This window comes from Chelonoidis abingdonii, chromosome 5 (genome assembly GCF_003597395.2).
Source record: "Chelonoidis abingdonii isolate Lonesome George chromosome 5, CheloAbing_2.0, whole genome shotgun sequence".
Lineage (NCBI taxonomy): Eukaryota > Metazoa > Chordata > Testudines > Testudinidae > Chelonoidis > Chelonoidis abingdonii.
The window spans coordinates 95,575,200-95,595,570 of NC_133773.1; the positions used below are offsets into that span (position 1 = coordinate 95,575,200).

Sequence of the window (20,371 nt, forward strand, 5' to 3'; positions counted from 1 at the left end):
CTATCTCAGTTTTACAGTTAATGAGTTAGCAACATATGTGTCATTGTATGCTTCCATGTTCCTCTATGGGAAGAAGGCTAATAAGAGGGCTATAATAGGGATTCTACTACCCTGAGCTAGTAAAACTGTCACTTTTGTTCTAAATAAAAGCCCTCCTTTTAGACAGCAGATGTTGCTACTGCCTGCCCCATCCCCATAGAACAATGTCTTCTGTAAAGAAAAATCATTAGTGCAAAGCTAGTGTATCAACTCAGAAAAGTCATACTTGATTCCTAAATTTTAATTTTGCATTAACAAAACTTTATGACAGGGGTAGTAGTACTTACATATTTTTCGTATATCTTCTTAAAAAAACCCATAAAGTATTAAAGGACAAATGCCTCAAAGATAATTTCTTCCTCTTTGTACAGTCTTGCACCTACCCTTCCTGACAAATGTTCAACACATCTTGCCTTTGAGATGTTGGATTTCCCTGAATTTAAACATGATAGATTAATGTATTCATATAGCTAGCTGGTTGGTGTGTAATATTGTGATGGGTTGGATCACAGACACCCCCTTGGGGCTGCCAGCTGATGTGCCAAAATTACTTCTGCCCCTGCTTTCCCTGCCAGCTTGGGACTCCAGCACCTCCAGTCTTGTTGAGCCAGACACGCCAGTCTGCTCCAACACAGGCCCAAGGTCTGAATAACGTGCTCCAAAGCTGTAGACTTAACTGAAAGCAAGTTGAGAAGTGTTCATGTCTTTAACACTCAGATGCCCAATTCCCAATGGGGTCCAAACCCCAAATAAATCCGTTTTACCCTGTATAAAGCTTATGCAGGGTAAACTCATAAATTGTTAGCCTTCTGTAACACTGATAGATATGTATAGGTGTTTGCCACCCCCCAGGTATTAATGCATACTCTGGGTTAATTAATAAGTAAAAAGTGATTTTATTAAATACAGAAAATAGGATTTAAGTGGTTCCAAGTAGTAACAGACAGAACAAAGTGAATTACCAAGCAGAATAAAATAAAACACGCAAATCTGAGTCTAATACAGTAAGAAAACTGAATGCAGACAAAATCTCGCCCTCCATGGTGTTCTAGTAAGTTTCCTTTTTCTGACTAGTTTCCTTGTAATCTGGGTCCAGCAATCACTGACGCCACCTGTAGTTACTGTCCTTTGCTCCAGTTTCTTTCAGGTATCTTTGGGGGTGGAGAGGCTATCTCTTGAGCCAGCTGAAGACAAAATGAAGGGGTCTCCCAAGAGTTTCTCTTGTGGGTAGAGATCCCCCTCCTCTCTCCTACGCAAAGTCCAGCTCCAAGATGGAGTTTTGGAGTCACATGGGCAAGTCACATGTCCATGCATAACTCAGTTTTTACAGGCAGCAGCAACTGTTTAATGCTACCCTGAACATCCTCAGGTAGACTTCTTATGTGGATTGGAGCCTTCCAAGATTCATTGTCCTTTAAATGTTTCTTGATTGGGCACTTAAGTTGCATATTCCTTTCTAGAGAAGCTGAAGGCTACTTAGAAATCAAGCAAGTACACAGCCAATATTCATAACTTCGAATACAACGACACATGCATAGAAATAGGATGATATATTCAGTAGATCATAACTGTTACATAAATATGTTACATGGCATATGTAGCATAAAACATATTCAAGTTATATCATATATACATTCATAAACATATTCCGATGAAGCCTTATTGGGTGCAACGTCACAAGGTGGTTGGCGTCTAATATGTTTAAATCTGTAATCCTAAAGGCAGAGGGCAACTTGCTGTCTCTTCTTTCCCTTCATATTGTCCTAACTGCACAAAATGGAGGAGGGGCTCTGCTAATCTGTCTCTTGCCTGGAGTCTCTTGGCTGCTGCAAGAGGGGAGTGTTATGAAATCTCTGCTACTTTTTTTTGCCTCCAGCCTCTGTTTTCTTATGTTAATAGCTCTACTACCTGCCTCTGCTCATCAAATTCCCAAGGAGCAGAAGCAGAAAAGTGAAATGAATCTTGACAGTTTCACTGCTACTTACATAATTTTGAATAATATTAGTGAAGCTGACCAAAGTCTTATTAATGTTACTCTGCATCTACTAGGCAGAAGTATGGACAATGGGTAAGGTACTGGAGCTGTCTCTCCAGATTCCGGAAGACAAGGCAATAGTTTACAATCAGTTCTCATTTGAAAGCTTATCTTTCCAACCATATGGCATAAGTAGTTTTTAAAAAATGGCATAACTTCTGCATTAATTGATAACTTAGACTCCCACGTTCATCAGGGAAACCTTCCCACTCTGCTGGTGATGGGGTGAGTGGCTTTTTCAAGCCCTGCTAATAAGAAATATTGGAAGAGGTTCAAAGAGATAAAATAGTAGCTATAATCTGGTGCATAAAAATATTCTACAGGCTTGTCTTTTCTTTTTTTCCTTGGAGGTCTCCCATCCATATATTTATCTGGCCAAATCTTTGTTTTCCCTCAATATTACATCATGGAGATCTTTTTTTTCCTTTTTAACCCTCAGAACATACAAGATCTGTAAGCATAAAAAGGGGTAAACTGCTGTTTAACATTTATTCCCTTGAGTCACCAACAAATCTTGACCACAAATGGACTCCAAAGATTTGAGTAGTCAGGAATTTTGTTAAACCTTCTGCAGAATTCCAGCATTTTAGGTGCTCAAATTCTCCTTTAACTTGTCTTAAAATTCTCACAGTGCCTAAGAACACTGTTTTCTACACATCACTGATCGTGGTGTCTTGCACACCTCATGAGTTCTTGAGCTGATCTTTCACACCCATGGGGTGTCTTTTTTCTAGTCTTCCACAGACATTCCACTTCATGGAAAAGTTCTTCATACTTCACTATCTTCTCTTGTTGCTTTTTGATGTTTCTGTCTCTTGGTATGGCAATATCAATTAACATAGCCTTGTTTGTCTTCTTTTCTACAACTATGTCCGGTCCATTTGCGTGCACCATTCAGTTTGTGACAGTTGCCAAATCCCATAAAATCTTAGCCTCTTTATTTTCTATAGCACTTTCAATTCTGAGGTCATAATACTGTATGGTTTGTTTAAATCCAAACTTCCCACAGAGGGTCCAGTTCAGACACTTGGTGCCCTCATTTTTTCTGTTCATATATTTTCTCTCAGCCAGGCTCCTGTAGGTGCTCAGCACATGCTCCACCATCTCTTTTTTTTCAGAACACATTCTGCAGTTTGGGGAACAGTTCTGTTGGTCAATTGTGTTTCAACGGTAGTTAAGCCTGAAGAACTGCTCTTGTGCACTCATAATGAGGCGCTCTATCTCTTTTTTTTTTTTTTTTGAGGTATCTTTCTATAAGCCGTGAGTTTGCTAATCTTCAGTCATAAACGCATTCGATCTCTCTCCGCCACTGTCTGTGCACTGATTTCTGTGTAAGTCTTTCTTTGGTGATTTGCTTTCCCCTTTCTTGGACTGGGATGCATGCTCGGCCATTGCTTGTTACTGCAACCAGATGATCTTTTACTCTCGTCGACTCCTCATATTTTGATATTATATTCTTTATTGTCAGTTGCTTCCTCCACAGATAGCAGACCTTTTCAGATTGTCAAATACACATCCTGTCCACGTCTTGATTAATATTCATTATTCTATAGGTAACATACAGAGAGGGGAGGTAAGTAAACTTACTTAACAATTATGTGCTGCAGAACTCGTCTATCTGAAGTATTTTCACAGATCTTGAATTCATATTTTTGCAAGAGATTGGATTTTCTGTAGGAAGCCTCTAAGTACCAAGTGAAAATTATAATAGGATTCACTATCTTTCTCTTCTTATGAATCCAGTACCAGTCTTTATTATAAGACAGTTATGCGCGTGCGCACACCCATACCCACACACTTAGTAGTTTCAAAATTTCTTTTTACTGAATAACTCTCCAAAGATAAACTGTTACAACAGACCACTTACACACTTTGAGGAATGATTTCAAAAGATCTGAAGACATATCAAAAGATATCTTGCCTGATGCTAACTACAAAGAAGCCCAGTCCCGTAAGCGAATCAGGAAAAAACAAGCAAATGATAGCAGTGCAACAGAAACAGCATTGAATCCTAGAGACAAATTTTGCCTATCTACTTACTATGCTGTAATTGATACACTTGAAGCTCGTATGAAGAGGAGAGGTGAAGTGTACAAAGAAGTATCAAGTAGATTTTCTTTTCTAAATGATATGGACTTATCTGACGAACAATATTCAGCTAGTTAACTCATACTCTGTTGACTTGAACATGAACCTCTGTGGAGAAGTACGGCAGTTCCACTGTTATATGCACACAAAGTTTAATGAAACAGGAAAAATGAAATTCAGTCACATTGATCTTCATGACACAATATTGAAAGACAGAATACAATGTGTATTTCCAAATGTAGAGATCGCACTACGTATTTTTCTAACATTGATGATTACTAACTGCCCCACAGAACACTCTTTTTCTCAGCTGAAAAGAATAAAAAATCCTCAGAGAACAACAATGTGTCAGGACAGACTTGATTCACTTTCCCTATTGTGTATGGAAGTGGGCATGCTTCATCAAGTCAGCTTCGATGCATTTATCCAGAATTTTGCAATCAGAAAATCTAGAAAGAACCTATTTTAATTTCAGCATATGTGTAAGTTTTGTGCCATTTCAAAAAATAAAATTTTATTTTACAGTATAGTACTGTTTTTATTTTGAATTACAGATCGGGGGCACCATAATCTTTTCAGTGCTTCGGGCCTCTAAAGGTCTTAATCCGGCCCTGGGTGTAGCCCCATGTAGTGTACATTGCAGTAATATAATCTTGAAGTGACAAAGCATGGAAAATTGATGGCTACGTTGAACATATGTTCTAACCTGTGGAGCAGCCTCCGATCCTGCTCCCTGGGTGGAGCACCGGAGCCGGGCCATGCTGCAGCTTCCAGGACCACAGTTATCTCTGTGACAAACAAATTTGTTGAAAATTATTTACATCAGAAATAAAGAATTTTGAAACTGAAGTTACAGGAAAAATATTTCAACTGAAGGAATGACTCCCACATCATTTTGATTTTTGGTGTCCCCCATTCTGTATCTTTCTTGTGCATTGTCCCTCACATTTGGTCCACAGTGGGCTGAGACCAGAAGCAGGCAAAGTAACAGAATGAGCCTCTCCCACTTGAGCGAGCCAGCTGTGCCATGTACAGTGGAGATTAAAGGAGTGTTTTGGCTATCATCAGACTAGGTTTTTCTTGTGGAGTGAATTAAAATTAGCTCATGCTTGTTGCAAGTTTTATTTCCTTTATTGCAATCAATACTGGAAGAATGGAGCTCAGCTAAGTAGCAGTTAATAGCAGTTCAGTAGGAGAGAATGTTTTAGCCTGCAGTTTGATATTTTAAGCTTGCTATATATTCACAGCTGACACCTGTTTTAATATGGAAACAGATTATGTTGAAGAAAAATGATTTTTGTAACCGCACAAAATAAAGGTTAAGTTTTCAGACTATCAATAAGCCCTTAACTTAATTGAAAGAAACCCTCCTTAAATCAACCTTCACTGGAGGTTTTCAAGAGGAGGCTGGATAGGCATCTGTCTTGGATGGTTTAGACACAATAAATCCTGCACCTTGGCAGGGGGTTAGACTAGATGATCCTTGTATTTCCTTCTGACCTTCTGATTCTATGATTCTAATTCCTAGCCCATTGCAAAGTTTCGGTGGTGGCAGGGAAGAGAATGGCATCAGAGATTCTATAATATAGCAAGTGGAATGCTTTTATAATTAGCTCTATAGGACATAAGAACATAAAAACAGCCATACTGGGTCAGACCAATGCTCCATCTAGTCCAGTATCCTGTCTTCCGACAGTGGCCAATGCCAGGTGCTTCAGATGGAATGAATAGAACATGGAATTATTGTGTGATCCAACCCCTGTCATCCATTCCCAGGTTTTGGCAGTCAGAGGTTAGGGATACCCAGAATATGGGCTTGCATCCTTGGCCATCTTGGTTAATAACCATTGATGAACTTATCCTCCATGAACTTATCTAATTCTTTTTTGACCCCTGTTATAGTTTTGACCTTCACACCATCCCTGGGTAATAAGTTTCACAGGTTGACTGTGTGTTGTGTGAAGAAGTACTTCCTTTTGTTTGTTTTAAACCTGCTGCCTATTTCATTGATTGACCCCTGGTTCTTGTGTTATGTGGAAGAGTAAACAACATTTCCTTATTCTCTTTCTCCACACCGTTCATGATTTTATAGACCTATCATATCTCCTCTTAGCTGTCTCTTTTCCAAGCTGAAAAGGCCCAGTCTTTTAAATCAATATCCTTAAGTTCTCATTTGTGATAGAGAATGGCCCTCCATCATAACAACCTCTAGTTATTTCATATTTTCTATAAATGTGGGTGAATAAAAAACATAAAGATGCTCAACTGAAAGAAAACAAATTTACTAAGTTTATTCCTGATGATTCTCTGATGCTAATGTTTAGTTAGTCTAGTGTTTCTACTTGAGTAATAAGAACTCCTTCTGCAATAGGAAAAACAGAACAGTCCTTTTAGTTGTTTTATAAATATTTGCTTTGCTGTTATCACTATGCTGCCGATTAAGGGTCTTTTATAAAATCATCTCTTCCACAATTCAATATTCAATTCCTGGGCAGTCATTGGATGCAAATTTATATCTAATAATTCCTTAATATCACATTAATATTTGTGAAAGTAGATTGTCAGTGAAATAGTTAGGATTTATTTTGGTTGCATTTAGCAACTGAATTGTAGTAAAAACAAATCTCTAAAATATGTATTGACTATAGATAGATACAAAAACTATTAAATCCAAAAGATTTAAAATCTTCTTTATAATCATTTTGACCATTACTGGTCATGCTTTTAAATATTTCTGATTCCTGTGATACATCTCCAGTACACAGATTCTTGCATAAGATGGCTCACATAAATTATGTCAGTAGCATTCTGGAAAATGTCTCTCACAGAGACTGAGGAACACGTGGTGAAAGGCTTTTGAAAGTTCACTGTCTGCACTGGTGAGACAGGTATGTCATAACATGTTTTAGATCTCTCCTTACATGATTGTTCATGACTGTACTATGGTGGCTGCAACTCTTGTCTCATATTTTCAATTATGTGCCACACAGCACATAATAAAGAATTAAGATCTCATGTAGGACCAATGTTAAATCTCCCACATGGAAGAAAATTGAAAATTAGTCAAGAAAATGGTCCTACGCTGCTGGCTGTTTTCTCAGTTCTTTATTTGACTACAAAACTTTGTTATGATGTCTGATATCATATCTCCATTATTCTTAAGCCAAGCATTTGGTACTGCCATGGGTCAGCATTTACACTGACTGCCAGTTCTTTTTGGTGATTGGGCAATAGTTCCCACCATTGTCAGCTATAAGGGGAAGGTCCTTTATCTCCTGGAATAGCCTGCAGTGAAGGACTTTATTACTATTGGAATACTATTTCCTCTTTGCCAGGAGATCATGTTGTGAAGGCCAAAACTATAACAGGGTTCAAAAAAGAACTAAATACGTTCATGGAGAATAGGTGTTCATCAATGATTTTTAGCCAGGATGATTTCAATTGGCTTTGCCTGGGACCGAAAAACTGAAATGATTAACTTTGAAGTGCACTTGCTGAACATTAGGCAGCAAGTTCTGCTCACGGACTCTCATTGGTGAAGAATCTTGTGCATACTGTGCAGTAGCTACAACCTAAAGAGTACCTTGCAGTAATTTAGCTGAGAGGTCACAAAAGCCTGAATTCTGGTCCAAGTCCAGAAATAAGATTGCAACTTCTGAATATTTTGAGGGTTAAAAAAGTACTCCTGACAACTGATGAAACATTGGTTTCCATATTCAGTTTGTTGTGGCCTCTAAGTTGGGAGTCCTATCAACTCACTCGGGAAAACCATATCAAAAACTAGCAGTATCCTGGCCCCAAAGTGACAGCTTCAAATGCTCTCCTTGTCATGAAAGCAATATTTTCATCATCTGTAGCTTGACCTGCAACCTGAGCCAGACAATGCAACTGTGCTGAGACTGAATAACTGTGATAAGAAGAGGTAGCAATGCATATTTGAGTATCATGAGTTACAGCTAATAGCTCAGGCTCTGCTGCTGCCTTATCAGTTTTCAATGTTACTTTATCTTTATATTGAACAGAAATAGTGACACAAGAAATCTGTGTAGGATCCCATATTGGAGGGTTCTTAATGCAGATGAGTAACATTACCCAATGATGTTCAAAAGAAATAAATGGAATCACAGTAATGAAATCCTGGTCATTTCCTCCTGTCCATACAGTTGGGTCAACCGCAACTCATAATCAATAGTATCAAAAACAGATGACAGCTCCTATCTTATCTGGATGGAGAGTTGTCTCACATCCATCTTGCACACTGGTATTGTTTGTGCCATTCTAGGACTGGACAGATTGGATGATGCCAAAGAATTCTATTCTAGATACTTGTCATCAACAATCTTCTCAGCCACCTCCATAAAAGGGAGGGCTAAGCCTAGGAGGTAAATAAGTAAGACCTCTGTGTTAAGAAACAGTTTCTTAAGCAGCAGTCAAACTTCGGTTTATGTCAGACAATCTGGTATCCTTTTCTCCACAAAAAGGCGTTTATAACAGAAACTACCAATGGGAGAACACTTTAACCATTTATATTGTGGGCAAAGATCCCAGCCATAGGTTATGGATTTCAGCTTCCCAGAGTCCCTTTCCATGTGTTTGGGGTAAGATGCTGTCATGGTAATGGGTGTATTTGTATTCTTGTGTCCTGTCACTGTCTCCCTCTATCTAGTGCAAAGGGGACAAACTTCAGTATGACTGATTTTTCTTGACAAAGAACTTAGATAATTGCTCATATCATATCAAGTCAGCTTTAGGGGAGATGGCAGTCTGAAATTAATAACTTCACCATCCTGTGACCTTATCAAATGCATATTGTTCACCCTAGAGTCTTGCAAGCAAAAACCAATGTAGACTTTTAAATGTTTTTAAAACTGGGATTGTATATGTACTTTTACAAAAATTGAATGACAACAAATCCACTCTTCCCATTAAACATATGTTCATAATTTTGTTTTGTCTCTGTTTAAAAGGGACAGTGTTTTTCTAGTAGATTGAAGCATAGGCCTGAGTACAGTTCTGGCAGATAAGGACTTTTTTCTGTGTACATCATGCATTCTGAAACTTGATCCTTCAAAGACTTTTGCACATGTTTAACTTTATGCACATTGACTAGTTCCACCGAGTTCAGAAAATTCAACTTATGCTCCCTAGTCCTTCATGTCCCCATTTGTAAAGTGGAAATAATATTTATCAGCTTCAGAGTGTGCTGTGAGGAATAATAAGTTACAGTTTGTAAAGTGCGTTGAAGATGAAAAAGCATCATGGTGCTTAAGAGATGAGTATTATTATTTAAAACAGGATTTATAATATACTGATAGATTCCTTAATATATCCTTGAAAAAGATGGAGTCAGTTATGCAGCCATTAATAACTGTTTTTAAATGGACAACTTTCTACACCTCTGAGTAAGGTGGGCAGAATTTAGCCCCTATTGTCTAAATTTTCATATGTATTTTATGCCTCTCAAAACTCAATGACTTTCACTCAGCCTAACCATTTAAAAAGTTCAGCAAACAAGTTTCTGAAATGCTGGTGGTGGACACATTCTGACACATTGAAGGATGAGCTAAACATGCAACTTATGTGTACTGCTTATTTGTTGACAGGCCAGTTAAAATTTTATATTACCTTTCATTAATGACCTAAATATATTTATGGCATATATTTCTGCAGTACAGCTGTTATGTGTATCAGATAACACTAGTTTTGAAATATATCATTGGACTTACCGAGTTACATCAGAATGATAAAACTGTACTCTTCTGTGTTTCAGGTCCTAGGAACAGATGAAGATAATATGGGGGACGGTTGCTCTCAGAAGCTGGCTTCTGCCAAATACCTTCGACTTTTGCTACTAATACTGATTCCATGCATCTGTGCTCTCATCCTCCTATTGGTGTTCCTGCTTACCTTTGTAGGTGAGTACTAGTCTTAACTAAAGAGAAGCAAGCTGAAATATAGTTGTATTTTAACAAGATGATCAAATAAGCACTATAAACTCACAGTCCAGTCTACTTCTAGAATGTAAACAAATGTCTTAGAACATCCACTTAAAACTGTAAGTAAATTATGCTTTTTTTTTTCAGTTCTGCTATGCTGCTTCAGTTGCAGAGAATACCTGATTTTGATTGATTGTTTAAAATTCACTAACAAGTAATTAGGAGGAAATAATTTTTGAGTCTCTGAAAATTAATTTTTGATATACTTGCTGCCTTGGACATACATTATATTGATTATTTTCAATAGTCACTCTTACAAGCACTTAATGATAAATTTTTAAATGTGTGTGTGTGTGTGTGTGAAATAAATATATTTAAATATTTCAAAGTGGCACAACATATTGTTCCCTTACCATTACACACACCAATTTATAAACCTAATATCTATTTTCAGGAGAGAGTTAATTTACAAGTAGCAATAAAACTTTCTGAACAGGCTAAAAGATCTCCTCCCCTTCACCAATAAAATCTAAGTGTTTTATTATTAACTTTAAATACACATAATTTCAGAACCACAGTCATATTTCATTGAAGATAGATTTGCAGATATACTTAATTTTTTAGTTATTCAATCCATTAATTAACTGCATATTTGGTATGGAATTAACAAATTAATGATTTATTAGAGAGCAATGATTTAAAAAAAGCTAGTTCTTTGTTACCTTCACAACAAAGTTGACATGCCTGCAATTAAATCATACCTATGATGAGAGAGAAAGAAGAGTGTTTGGATAACACATTATATAACTTTTTGCTTTTATTGCATGCTGTACTGTAGGGTTGTAGTTTTTTGTGTACTTTTTTTTGGGCGGGGGGTTGCCAGTAGAGAGATTTTTTTTATTGAAATGCGTTCAGTGGTTTAGCAGCATAACTACCTCTTATTTCAGTGCTGGCTGATACTGCCTGCCCTTTTCATTTGAAGTATGTATCCATGAAACAGTGTTTTACCTCTCTTAGGGAGACTAAGGAATGTGCATTTTTTGCCAGTTGCAGAAAGATGGTAAAATATACAAAATTATCAGCTCTTTCCCAATTAAAAAAAATCAATCAATCTAAAGAAATACCATACAATTGAAACAGGACGTCTGGAAATAAAACTGAATATGTATCTAGCGAACAGCTCTGCCTCTGCCAAATTCAAATAAAATTTAATCTCTATATTCATTTCAGACTGTGGAGGAAAATTTGCAACAAGACCCATAATGTCTGGTCTTTTCATTGTGCTTAGGATGGGTGGCCAGAATAAAAAACTAATAAATGTGGTGATTGACAACTAAGTCTTGAGATCTATCTTTAAACTGAGAACAGGCTGAAGTGGATTAAGATAATGTAAGTCTGATAATTAGGAAATGTAATACCTCCCAGTTCATCTGAATCTTTTATATCCTTTGCCTTAGATTTTCACTATTAAATGAGAAAATAGATGAAAAATGGTAGGTGTGTTTGTGTGTCATACTCAATCTCTTCCTTAGAAGAAAGTGTCTACATAATACATACTGAAATTGTACTGCAAAATGCCCAGGCAAAGGGGCCCTGATTCTTATCTTACTTAACATGCATAAACCACTAAAATCAGTGAAATTACACTAGTGTAAAACTAGTATATGTGCAAGGAGAATCAGACCCAATGTTATTGGTCAGATCTAATTCTGGAACATCTATAAACCAGCAAAACTGTCTCTAGCATCCTTTTAGATTATTCTGATTATTATTTATTATTCTGTTTTTCCTAGAGCAATAAGAACAGCTTTAGTTTAAAGCACACTGATGAAAAAGTAGACTTCTTTTCCAGGCTGTCTAGAAATAAATGGGTAATTCTAATGGCATCCTTAAAGTGTGTTTGATGTCAGAATAATGTAATCTGCTCTGGCATTTGGAGATAGGCTACGTTCAGGTCATTCTTTCAAATTCAGATCAGATCAGTTTCCAGTGCTGTCAATCTGGTATCTTTCACTGATTCTAGATTTATGTTTTTAAGGAATGAAAAAAAGCCTTTTTGTAATGAAAAGGACAAAAAAATTTTAAGCTTCATTAGTCTGTGCTCACATACTACACCTTGGTGCCCTCGAAAGAATAATAGATGCTTGAAGCATGAATGGAGAATTCCCATGTGTTGTTTGGAATTTTACATTCTATTGCTGAAATTAACTCTCTCTGCTTAACTTTGGTTACCTTGTCCATTAGAAAATTGGGAACATTTTGGCTCCACTTTGCAGGCAAAGTGTTTCATTTCTTATTGAAAACTTGTAGTAAAATTATGGCTCCTGGCACCAACTTAGCAAGCAGGTGCTTGGGACGGCCTCTCCGGAGAGGGGCGGCAGGTCCAGATATTCGGTGGCAATTTGGCAGAGGGTCCCTCGCTCCCGCTCGGAGCGAAGGACCTCCTGCTGAATTGCCGCAGATCGCGGTTGTGGCTTTTTTTTTTGGCTGTTTGGAGCGGCAAAACCCCTGAAGCGTGCCCTGTTCATTACTGTTGCTATTTTCAGTTATTTTCATAAGATGAGGCAGGTACACACACGTATGTGCACACATCGTATTGAGCTGATATAAAATATTTCCATTCACCCTGCTAAATATACATCTATCAACCTTCTGACTTTCTCCTTATCCTAATGCAGACTTCTGGATGGGCTGCTCTCATCTTCCTAGTTCTGATGTAAAATAAGTCTGGAATCCAGTAAGTGGCAACTGGGGTAGTACAGCTATATTCTGGTGATATGAGGTATCCTATTTGAGACACTTTAAAGAGCTGATTTTCAGAAAATGCTGAGCATTCACTCCCTGAAAATCAGGCCCTTTGAAGGTGTCTAAAGTAAGGTAACCCAAATCACTAGTCACTCTTGAAAAATTAGGCTGTGAAATTTTATTAATCTGTATGCAGAGAAGAAAAGACTGTAAATAATGAATAAGGAGGTGCAAATTAATATGACTATCTGACAAAAAATATGTTAAAGTAGATATAACAGCAGGCTTTTAAATTCAATACACAGAAGTCATGCTTATTTTAAAATCTCACTGCAGAAATAAGGAATATATTTCTCTCAAAGCTTTTGCATTCTTTTATATGCATATGCTTCTTGATTCTGGTTGTTCTTCTATCCCTTACTTGCCAGAAATAGGTTCACAAATGTGCCATTATCAGGAGAATGCTTTGTAGCAAATGTTCTTCTCATATGAAGTGGAAGCAGTGATGTCAGCTGCTATTGACGAAATTGGCTTTCAGAACAAACCTGAGGCTCCTACTTACTAACTGACTGGGTCATATCATGGAGGAGAGAAAGAGAGTAGGGATTGGGAATTCTTTTTTAAGGGCTGTAAGCTGGTTTGTGGGCTGCCTAAATAATTAAACTTTGAAAGAAACAAAGGACTGGATTTTACGAGGTTCTAATCTCTTATCACTCCCCTTGATATTGATGGGCATTGAGAATAATGAGCACCTGATGAGATTGGACCCTCATTTCTTGCTCTCCGGACTGAAGCATAGTTGGGAACTAGCTGTTAGAGGGAGTGCGGAGGTTCATAAAATGATCGATTAAGGCCACTTCATACAGTTTAAATTTGTTTGGAGTTACAGGCTACAAAAAAATTCACATTATGGTGCATCATAGTCTGTTGATATGTGACGGGGAAAAAGAGGCAGAAAGGGAAAACATTCTGAAAATGTAGATGTCCTAAAAAAGGAGAAATGAAATGAATGGGCTCAATTTAGAACAGCTCTCTGATTTCTGTGTGGCAGGTGGCAATCTCTAAGCTAACTCTTGTTCAATAGTTATAAAAGGCACGTCCCCTTTTTTATTTTATTTTTTTTATTTTTTGTTAGGACATTACAGATTTTACTTACAATTGTGCATACATTTTAAAATATAGTACATGTTAAACTTACAGGGTTGTCTTCCTTTTAAAGAAAAGCAGCAGTCGATAGAAATACAATAAGTTAAAGTAGATTTAATTTGGATTATTTTCAAGAAAAACAAATAATAACTGATGCCATGGTTTGAATAGCTCCTTAGAAAAGGTTAACTATAAAGCAAGAAGACCATCTTGAATGTAAGCTTGCATTTATAATCTATGGGCCATGTTCTATAACCATTTCTCACATTGAGTGCTACCTTACTTCTTGAGTAATTGCACCTATGCAAATATTACCAACTTTAAAAATAACCCTATTCCTACAAAGACTTACAAAACATCATTCACTACTCTTTTTGGTTTGAGAAGTTTAAATATCCTTCACTTTTGAATACTAATTTTTAGAACAACTTTGAATCACTTCTGAATTAAATAAAAAAAAGATTTCCGATGGGGCACAATAACACTAAGTCACAGCTGCTTAGCAATAGCAAACTCTTGTAGGGAAAACAAAACTATTTGATATTCATTGGACCATAATTGAAAGTCAGTCAGTTATTAAAAAAGAGCAAGAAACAGGATCTGGGGAGTTTTGTATAGATACAGCATATTACTTCTTATATATTGACTTCTGTGTGGTCCTCTACCATAAACAAAGGGAATACTGAGTAGAAGGAGGAGCAGTTATTTTACCTCTTTGTTTGGCACTATTGCAACTGGTGCTGAAATACGGCGTCCAGTTCTGGTGGTCACAATTCAAGAAGGAAGTTGATAAATTGGAGAGGGTTCAGAGAAGAGCCACAAGAATGATTAAAGAATTACAAAACATGCCTTACAGTGATAGAATCAAGGAGCTCAATCTATTTAGCTTAACAAAGAGAAGGTAAAGGGGTTACTTGATTACAGACTATAAGTATGTATTTAATAATTGGTTCTTCAATCTAGCAGAAAAAGGTATACCATATGCCTGTGCTTGGAAGTTGAAGCTAGACAAATACAGGCTGGAAATAAGGTATACATTTTTAACAGTGAGAATAATTAACTATTGGAACAACTTACCAAGAGTCATGGTGGATTCTCAGTCACTGACAATTTTTGGCTAGCATGCACAACATGAAAACCGTACATTTTTTGAGGAATCTAGCCTTACTGGTACAAAATGAAACACTTTTTGGCTGCACAGATGTAGTGGAATTGCTTGCTATAACTGATTTAAGGCCACAGAAAATACATGCTTTTTTGAAGGAAACCATCTTGAGTCGTGAATAATGAAACCTTAGAGACCCTAACATTTTATGTTCACCATGCCCTAAGGGCTACTGATATTCCTCCTAGTCTCAGTGCTGTCAGGCCTCAAGTTTCCAAAATATAACACAGCCTTAGAATCCACAGTAGCTCCTGGCATAGAGGCTTAAAACTTGACCTTCTGGAAGCAAGACAAAACATCATCAGCAATGCCATTGTTGATACTCAGAGTCTGATTTGCTATAAAACAGGTGTTCAGAGTTAGGAATCTCACTGGAAAAGTGTGACCAATTCTGGGGGATAGTGTGCAGCAGGGACATGGCATTGGACCAGAAATCTACCTGCTTATTCTTGAATCTGTCTCTCCCTATGCAAATAGGACAGGGAAGCATTTCAAGAAGATAGTGTCCAGAACCAGCCTCCATGTGTCTTAATCTGCAGGCCTCCACTCCATGTACTAATTCCCTTTAAAGAGCTTCCCATCACTGAATTCCCTGGAAGCTTGGAACAGTACGTGAAGCTCTGAGCCCAGTTCCCAATCAAATTGCCAGAACATGGCACCATTGTATCCAATGCAGAACTGTTTCTCCATCCCCAAGTGAAAGTACAGTGACTTCATTCTGGATAAGGCTAAAATGTTTTTAGTTTGTGTTTAGTGAGGACTACTTATTTGTGGTGGGTGGCGAATTAATGATATGTTATGGCTTTTATTTGGCTGTGGTTGTATTTTACTTGGTGGCCCTTTTGAAAATTCTTAGAATAGAACTAAAACATCTGACCTAAGAAACTTTTTTTACAAGTAAAAATACATTTCTGATGGGTGCCATCTGGAACTTGGGGTATCACCAAGCCCCCTGCCCCACCAGTCTGGGCTCCCTTTCACACTGTACTGCTGTGACAAGCTGCAAAGCTCTCCAGCCTGCACTTTTGTCAGCATTCATACAGGTAAGGACACACCCAGCTGCAGGTACATGCGGGCTCTCTGACCAGCCCCTGCATAGGAAGGCTACAGCTAAGGCAACTCCCAACTCCTCAGATACATGCCTCCTCTGGAGTATAAGCTCAAAATTATACTGTCTTGTGCTGCACAGGGAACTGTACAGCATAAGCTCATTAAAAAACTGTAAAGCGTAAGCTCCGTCCCTCAAGGTGGAGAGGAATATGCAACAACCTTTGTCCCTGAGTTATGATTCCCACACACTTCACTCCAACGCACTGGTTTAGATAAAGCAAAAACACGTTTATTAACTACAAAAGATTTTAAGTGATTATAAGTGATAGCAAACAGATCAAAGCAGATTACTTAGCAAATAAACAAAAAATGCAAACTAAGCTTGATATACTAAATAGATTGGATATGATTAGCAAAGTCTCACCCTAAGAGATGATACAAGCAGACTGCAGATTCTTAAGGGGCAAGCTGTAGTTGCTTTACAGTTTGGAGTCCCCAGCTGTTTCATTCTCAGGCTAAAAATCTCTTTACCTTGGGTCCAGCACTTCTCCCAGTTCAGTCTTTGTTCCTCAGGTGTTTCCAGGATTCTTCTTGTGTGAGGAGTGAAGAACCCAGACCAGATGATGTCACTCCTTGCCTTATATAGCTTTTGCACGTGGGGAGAACCCTTTTTTCCCAAAACTTGGTTTCCAGACCAGTCTGTGGAAAAATATTGACATCCGAAGACAGAGTCCAGAGACATGTGGTCTCATCACATGTCCTTGTAGATTCATAGCAGCCATGACTCAGAGGCGGTCTGTAGCGTTCTCAGGAAGGCTCCCCAGATGGGAGATAAGCTTCTCTTAAGGCCTATTGTTTTTTCCTAATGCCCCACTGCCCTGAATAGGCCCTTCCCCACCCACAATCTAGACTGAAAACATCTTTTCTAGTGGGCATTACCCAGATGTAACTACATTTGAAAATACAGATACATAGTCAATATTCATAACTTCAGATGCAAAAGTGGTACATGCATACAAATAGAATAATCATATTCAGCAAATGGTAACTTTTCCAAAGACACCTCACATGACTTATCTTGCACAAAATACATTATAATTATGTCTTAATCGTATCATAATACTATCACTATGAAGGTTATGGGGTGCACTGTCACAACATTATTTTAACAATTATTGTGTTAGTTTTTGAAAGCTATACGACTTCTATTTGGTTAAATTTCTGTCCTTCCTAATAATCCTGGTGAATGTGTTGATTGTAAGTGTTGAACATTTTTTTTTTCTCTTCCAGGTATATTAGAAAAAACATGTTTTTATTCAAATGGGAGTGACCTTCTAGCTGCTGGTGGTAACATTCGAACATCTGACATGCCTTTTCCAAATATTGTTGAAAATGGTTCGAATGTGGTTCCCATAGTGGATCTCAAAGTGCTGCCATCTTCCTGGACCCAAAGCCCTTTATCCCATATTGACCAAATGCATGAAAACTTAAGTATGTTTAGGCAGGCCTTACAGGAAGATTCCTTGGCTCCTATTACAGCAGCCCCACCATTCAACACTGCTACTGGTATTTTGACCAGCGCCCCTGAAGACCATACATGGTCATTTGCCACTACAGAGGAGAAAACTCTTTGGTCCACAGACACATCCATCAAGATCACAGACAGAATATCCTCTCTACCTACATTAAGTTCTATCCATCCAGCTGCTGTACAAGAAATGAATCTGAAAAAAAGTAAGATGATATTTTATTTGACTCTAACTAATTATGACACAAAAAAGTACAAAAAAAATACAGTTGGTAGTGTGATTGGAATGCTTCCCAAACCCATGAATTCTCAGGAATAGAAGTCAGTTCTAGATAGTTTTCATCATGTAGGTTCCATATCTTAAGGAATCAATTTATCAGAATACGTAGTCATCCCTGATGTGGAAGAGACATGAACGTCCTTTGTGGTTAAGTAACTCTTACTTAGACTGCTGTTTGTTTGGTTGACATATTGCATATTGTGATAGCTTTGCATGTTTATCTTGGCTGAAAGTGAGTTGTTGCAGACTTTAACTCTGTATTTTTGACTCAGTTCTTTCATATTTCAAGTGATTTTAAAAATCAGTTTAGGCCCCAATTCAGTAAGATGGTTTAAACACGTTTAACTTTAAGTGCATGAATAGTTGCATTGAAGTCAATGGGCCTACTCACACGCTTAAAATTAGGCACAGTGCTGAATAGGGGCCCTAATGTTAAGGTTACATTTTTTTGTATCTTATTGGACAAATTCCTGCCCAATTTAAAGCTACTGGGTTCTTTACAAATACATATTCTATCACATTTGTGGGGACTTTAAAGAAATAATAAGCAATAACAACAAATAATGTTGAAATAATCGTGGTCAGGTTTTACCATTATGACTGCAGCTACTGGTGCAATACCATAACACTATGGTAATTTTATTAGCAGGGTTTGGCGGGATGGGGGTGGGACTCATTGGTCTCATTCCTGCATAATTTTCTAAAACGCAGTGGTACAGTATTAAAATAACATTGAGTGCTCCCTTTTACTTTGATACCATTGTCTTGCTGTTGATCATCTGATACCACAAAGGTATCTTCACAGAACTGGAATAAATCAGCTATCTGATTTAATCAGAGATGAAATAGTAAGCAGAATGATGTGAGAATGTCAGTCTATTAGTAATGTCATGGTGTTTTTGAGAACTTCTGTAGCAGGGTTAGAGAGACAGTGTCTCATGGTGGTAACTGCTTCTGAAAGATTTATACTATTGGTTATTTTAAGGAGAATGATATGTGCCATACTCTGCTGCCGGGCACTGTGGCTAGTTAAACAGTAACAGCCGATACTAATTTATCTGAAATTTTTAATCGTTGTATCATTCAAGCTGAACTGATGTGATTTAAGAATGTCAAATCAGAAAACTCTTAGTGTAAAATTTTCCTGTGAGATACGATTTATATCTTCAGCACTGAGGATGCCTTTATCTGCTTTTCTCTTCTTCATCACAACAGAGGATAAGCCCTTGCTAAATCCAAAGAGACATTTCCAAGTCCTATTTCCTTTTTTTTCCTACAATGACATGAAAACAAGGAAAGCTTCCAAAAAATACGGCTGTAGTAACCTCTCCATGGAAAGGGGTGGATGGCTGGGAGCTCTGATTTCTCTTCTTGAGTAAATTTTAGGAATATATTGCACACTGTTGTCACAGTTCAGAGCAAATGCACCTATATTTCTCCCTTGTGGTCCACCAAGGACACTCACCTGGGCTCCTGGCTCCTCTGCTGTCATAGAATCATAGGACTGGAAGGGACCTCAAGAGATCATCTAGTCCAGTCCCCTGCACTCATGGCAGGACTAAGTATTCTCTAAACCATGTGGACCTGTCACCTCTCTTGGGTGGAGATTAGCATCTTTCTCCCTCCTGGCCGGGTTTTTGGCAGCCTGCACAGTTCCCTGCCTACACTGTGATGTCCCCATCAAGCCAGAGTAAACGGGACAGAGTCTACACTTTGCTTTCTTTCCCAGGGCTATGAACAGCTATAACTGTCAGCAGTTACGAGTGAGCATGTAGCTCTTTATTAGCAAACACATTTATTCTTAAGGTGAGAGCATTGCAGAGAAAACTTATTAAAACAATAAAATAACCTTTGTCTGTTTCCATCTGTTGTACTTACAGTGCTGCCAAGCTATGGGAAATATCGGACCTCTTCTTTGTCAGTTTCAGAAAGTGTTATTGGTGTTTCTTGTTATGGGTTTATTCTCATGATTTTAGTTTTCTCAGTGTTGATTTTCAACCCTACTAATTGTGCATAAGCCTAGAGATAATTTTAGCTTGCATGTCTCTCTGGGTATGGGTTAGTAAGTTGATGTCATCTGCAAAGTCAAGGTCCTCTTACTTTTGTGTGAAAGTCCATTGTATGCCCTTTGGTTTTGTGGTCGTTCTCATTACTGAATCCACTATCAGTAAAAAGATATGGGTGACAAAAGACATCCTTGCCTGATGCCCATAGTAACATTGAATGGTTTAGTCAGTTTGCTGTTTATGTATAATGTGGCATGTCATATTTTCATAAAAGCTCTCGATGTTCACATATTTCTGAGGTATTCCATAGTGACAAAACAACCTCCATTAAACTGTTCCATCCACTGTGTCAA

At 37.8% G+C, this 20,371-nt stretch overlaps 1 protein-coding gene across 1 annotated transcript in view; it reads left to right on the top strand.

Moving 5' to 3' along the window:
* Positions 1-20,371, top strand: part of CORIN (corin, serine peptidase) — a 297,684-nt gene that overhangs the window by 27,666 nt on the left and 249,647 nt on the right. The window contains exons 2-3 of the mRNA XM_075066492.1: positions 9,933-10,077; positions 17,495-17,938. Of these exons, the coding sequence (XP_074922593.1) occupies positions 9,933-10,077; positions 17,495-17,938 (589 nt within the window). The remainder of the gene's footprint in view (positions 1-9,932; positions 10,078-17,494; positions 17,939-20,371) is intronic.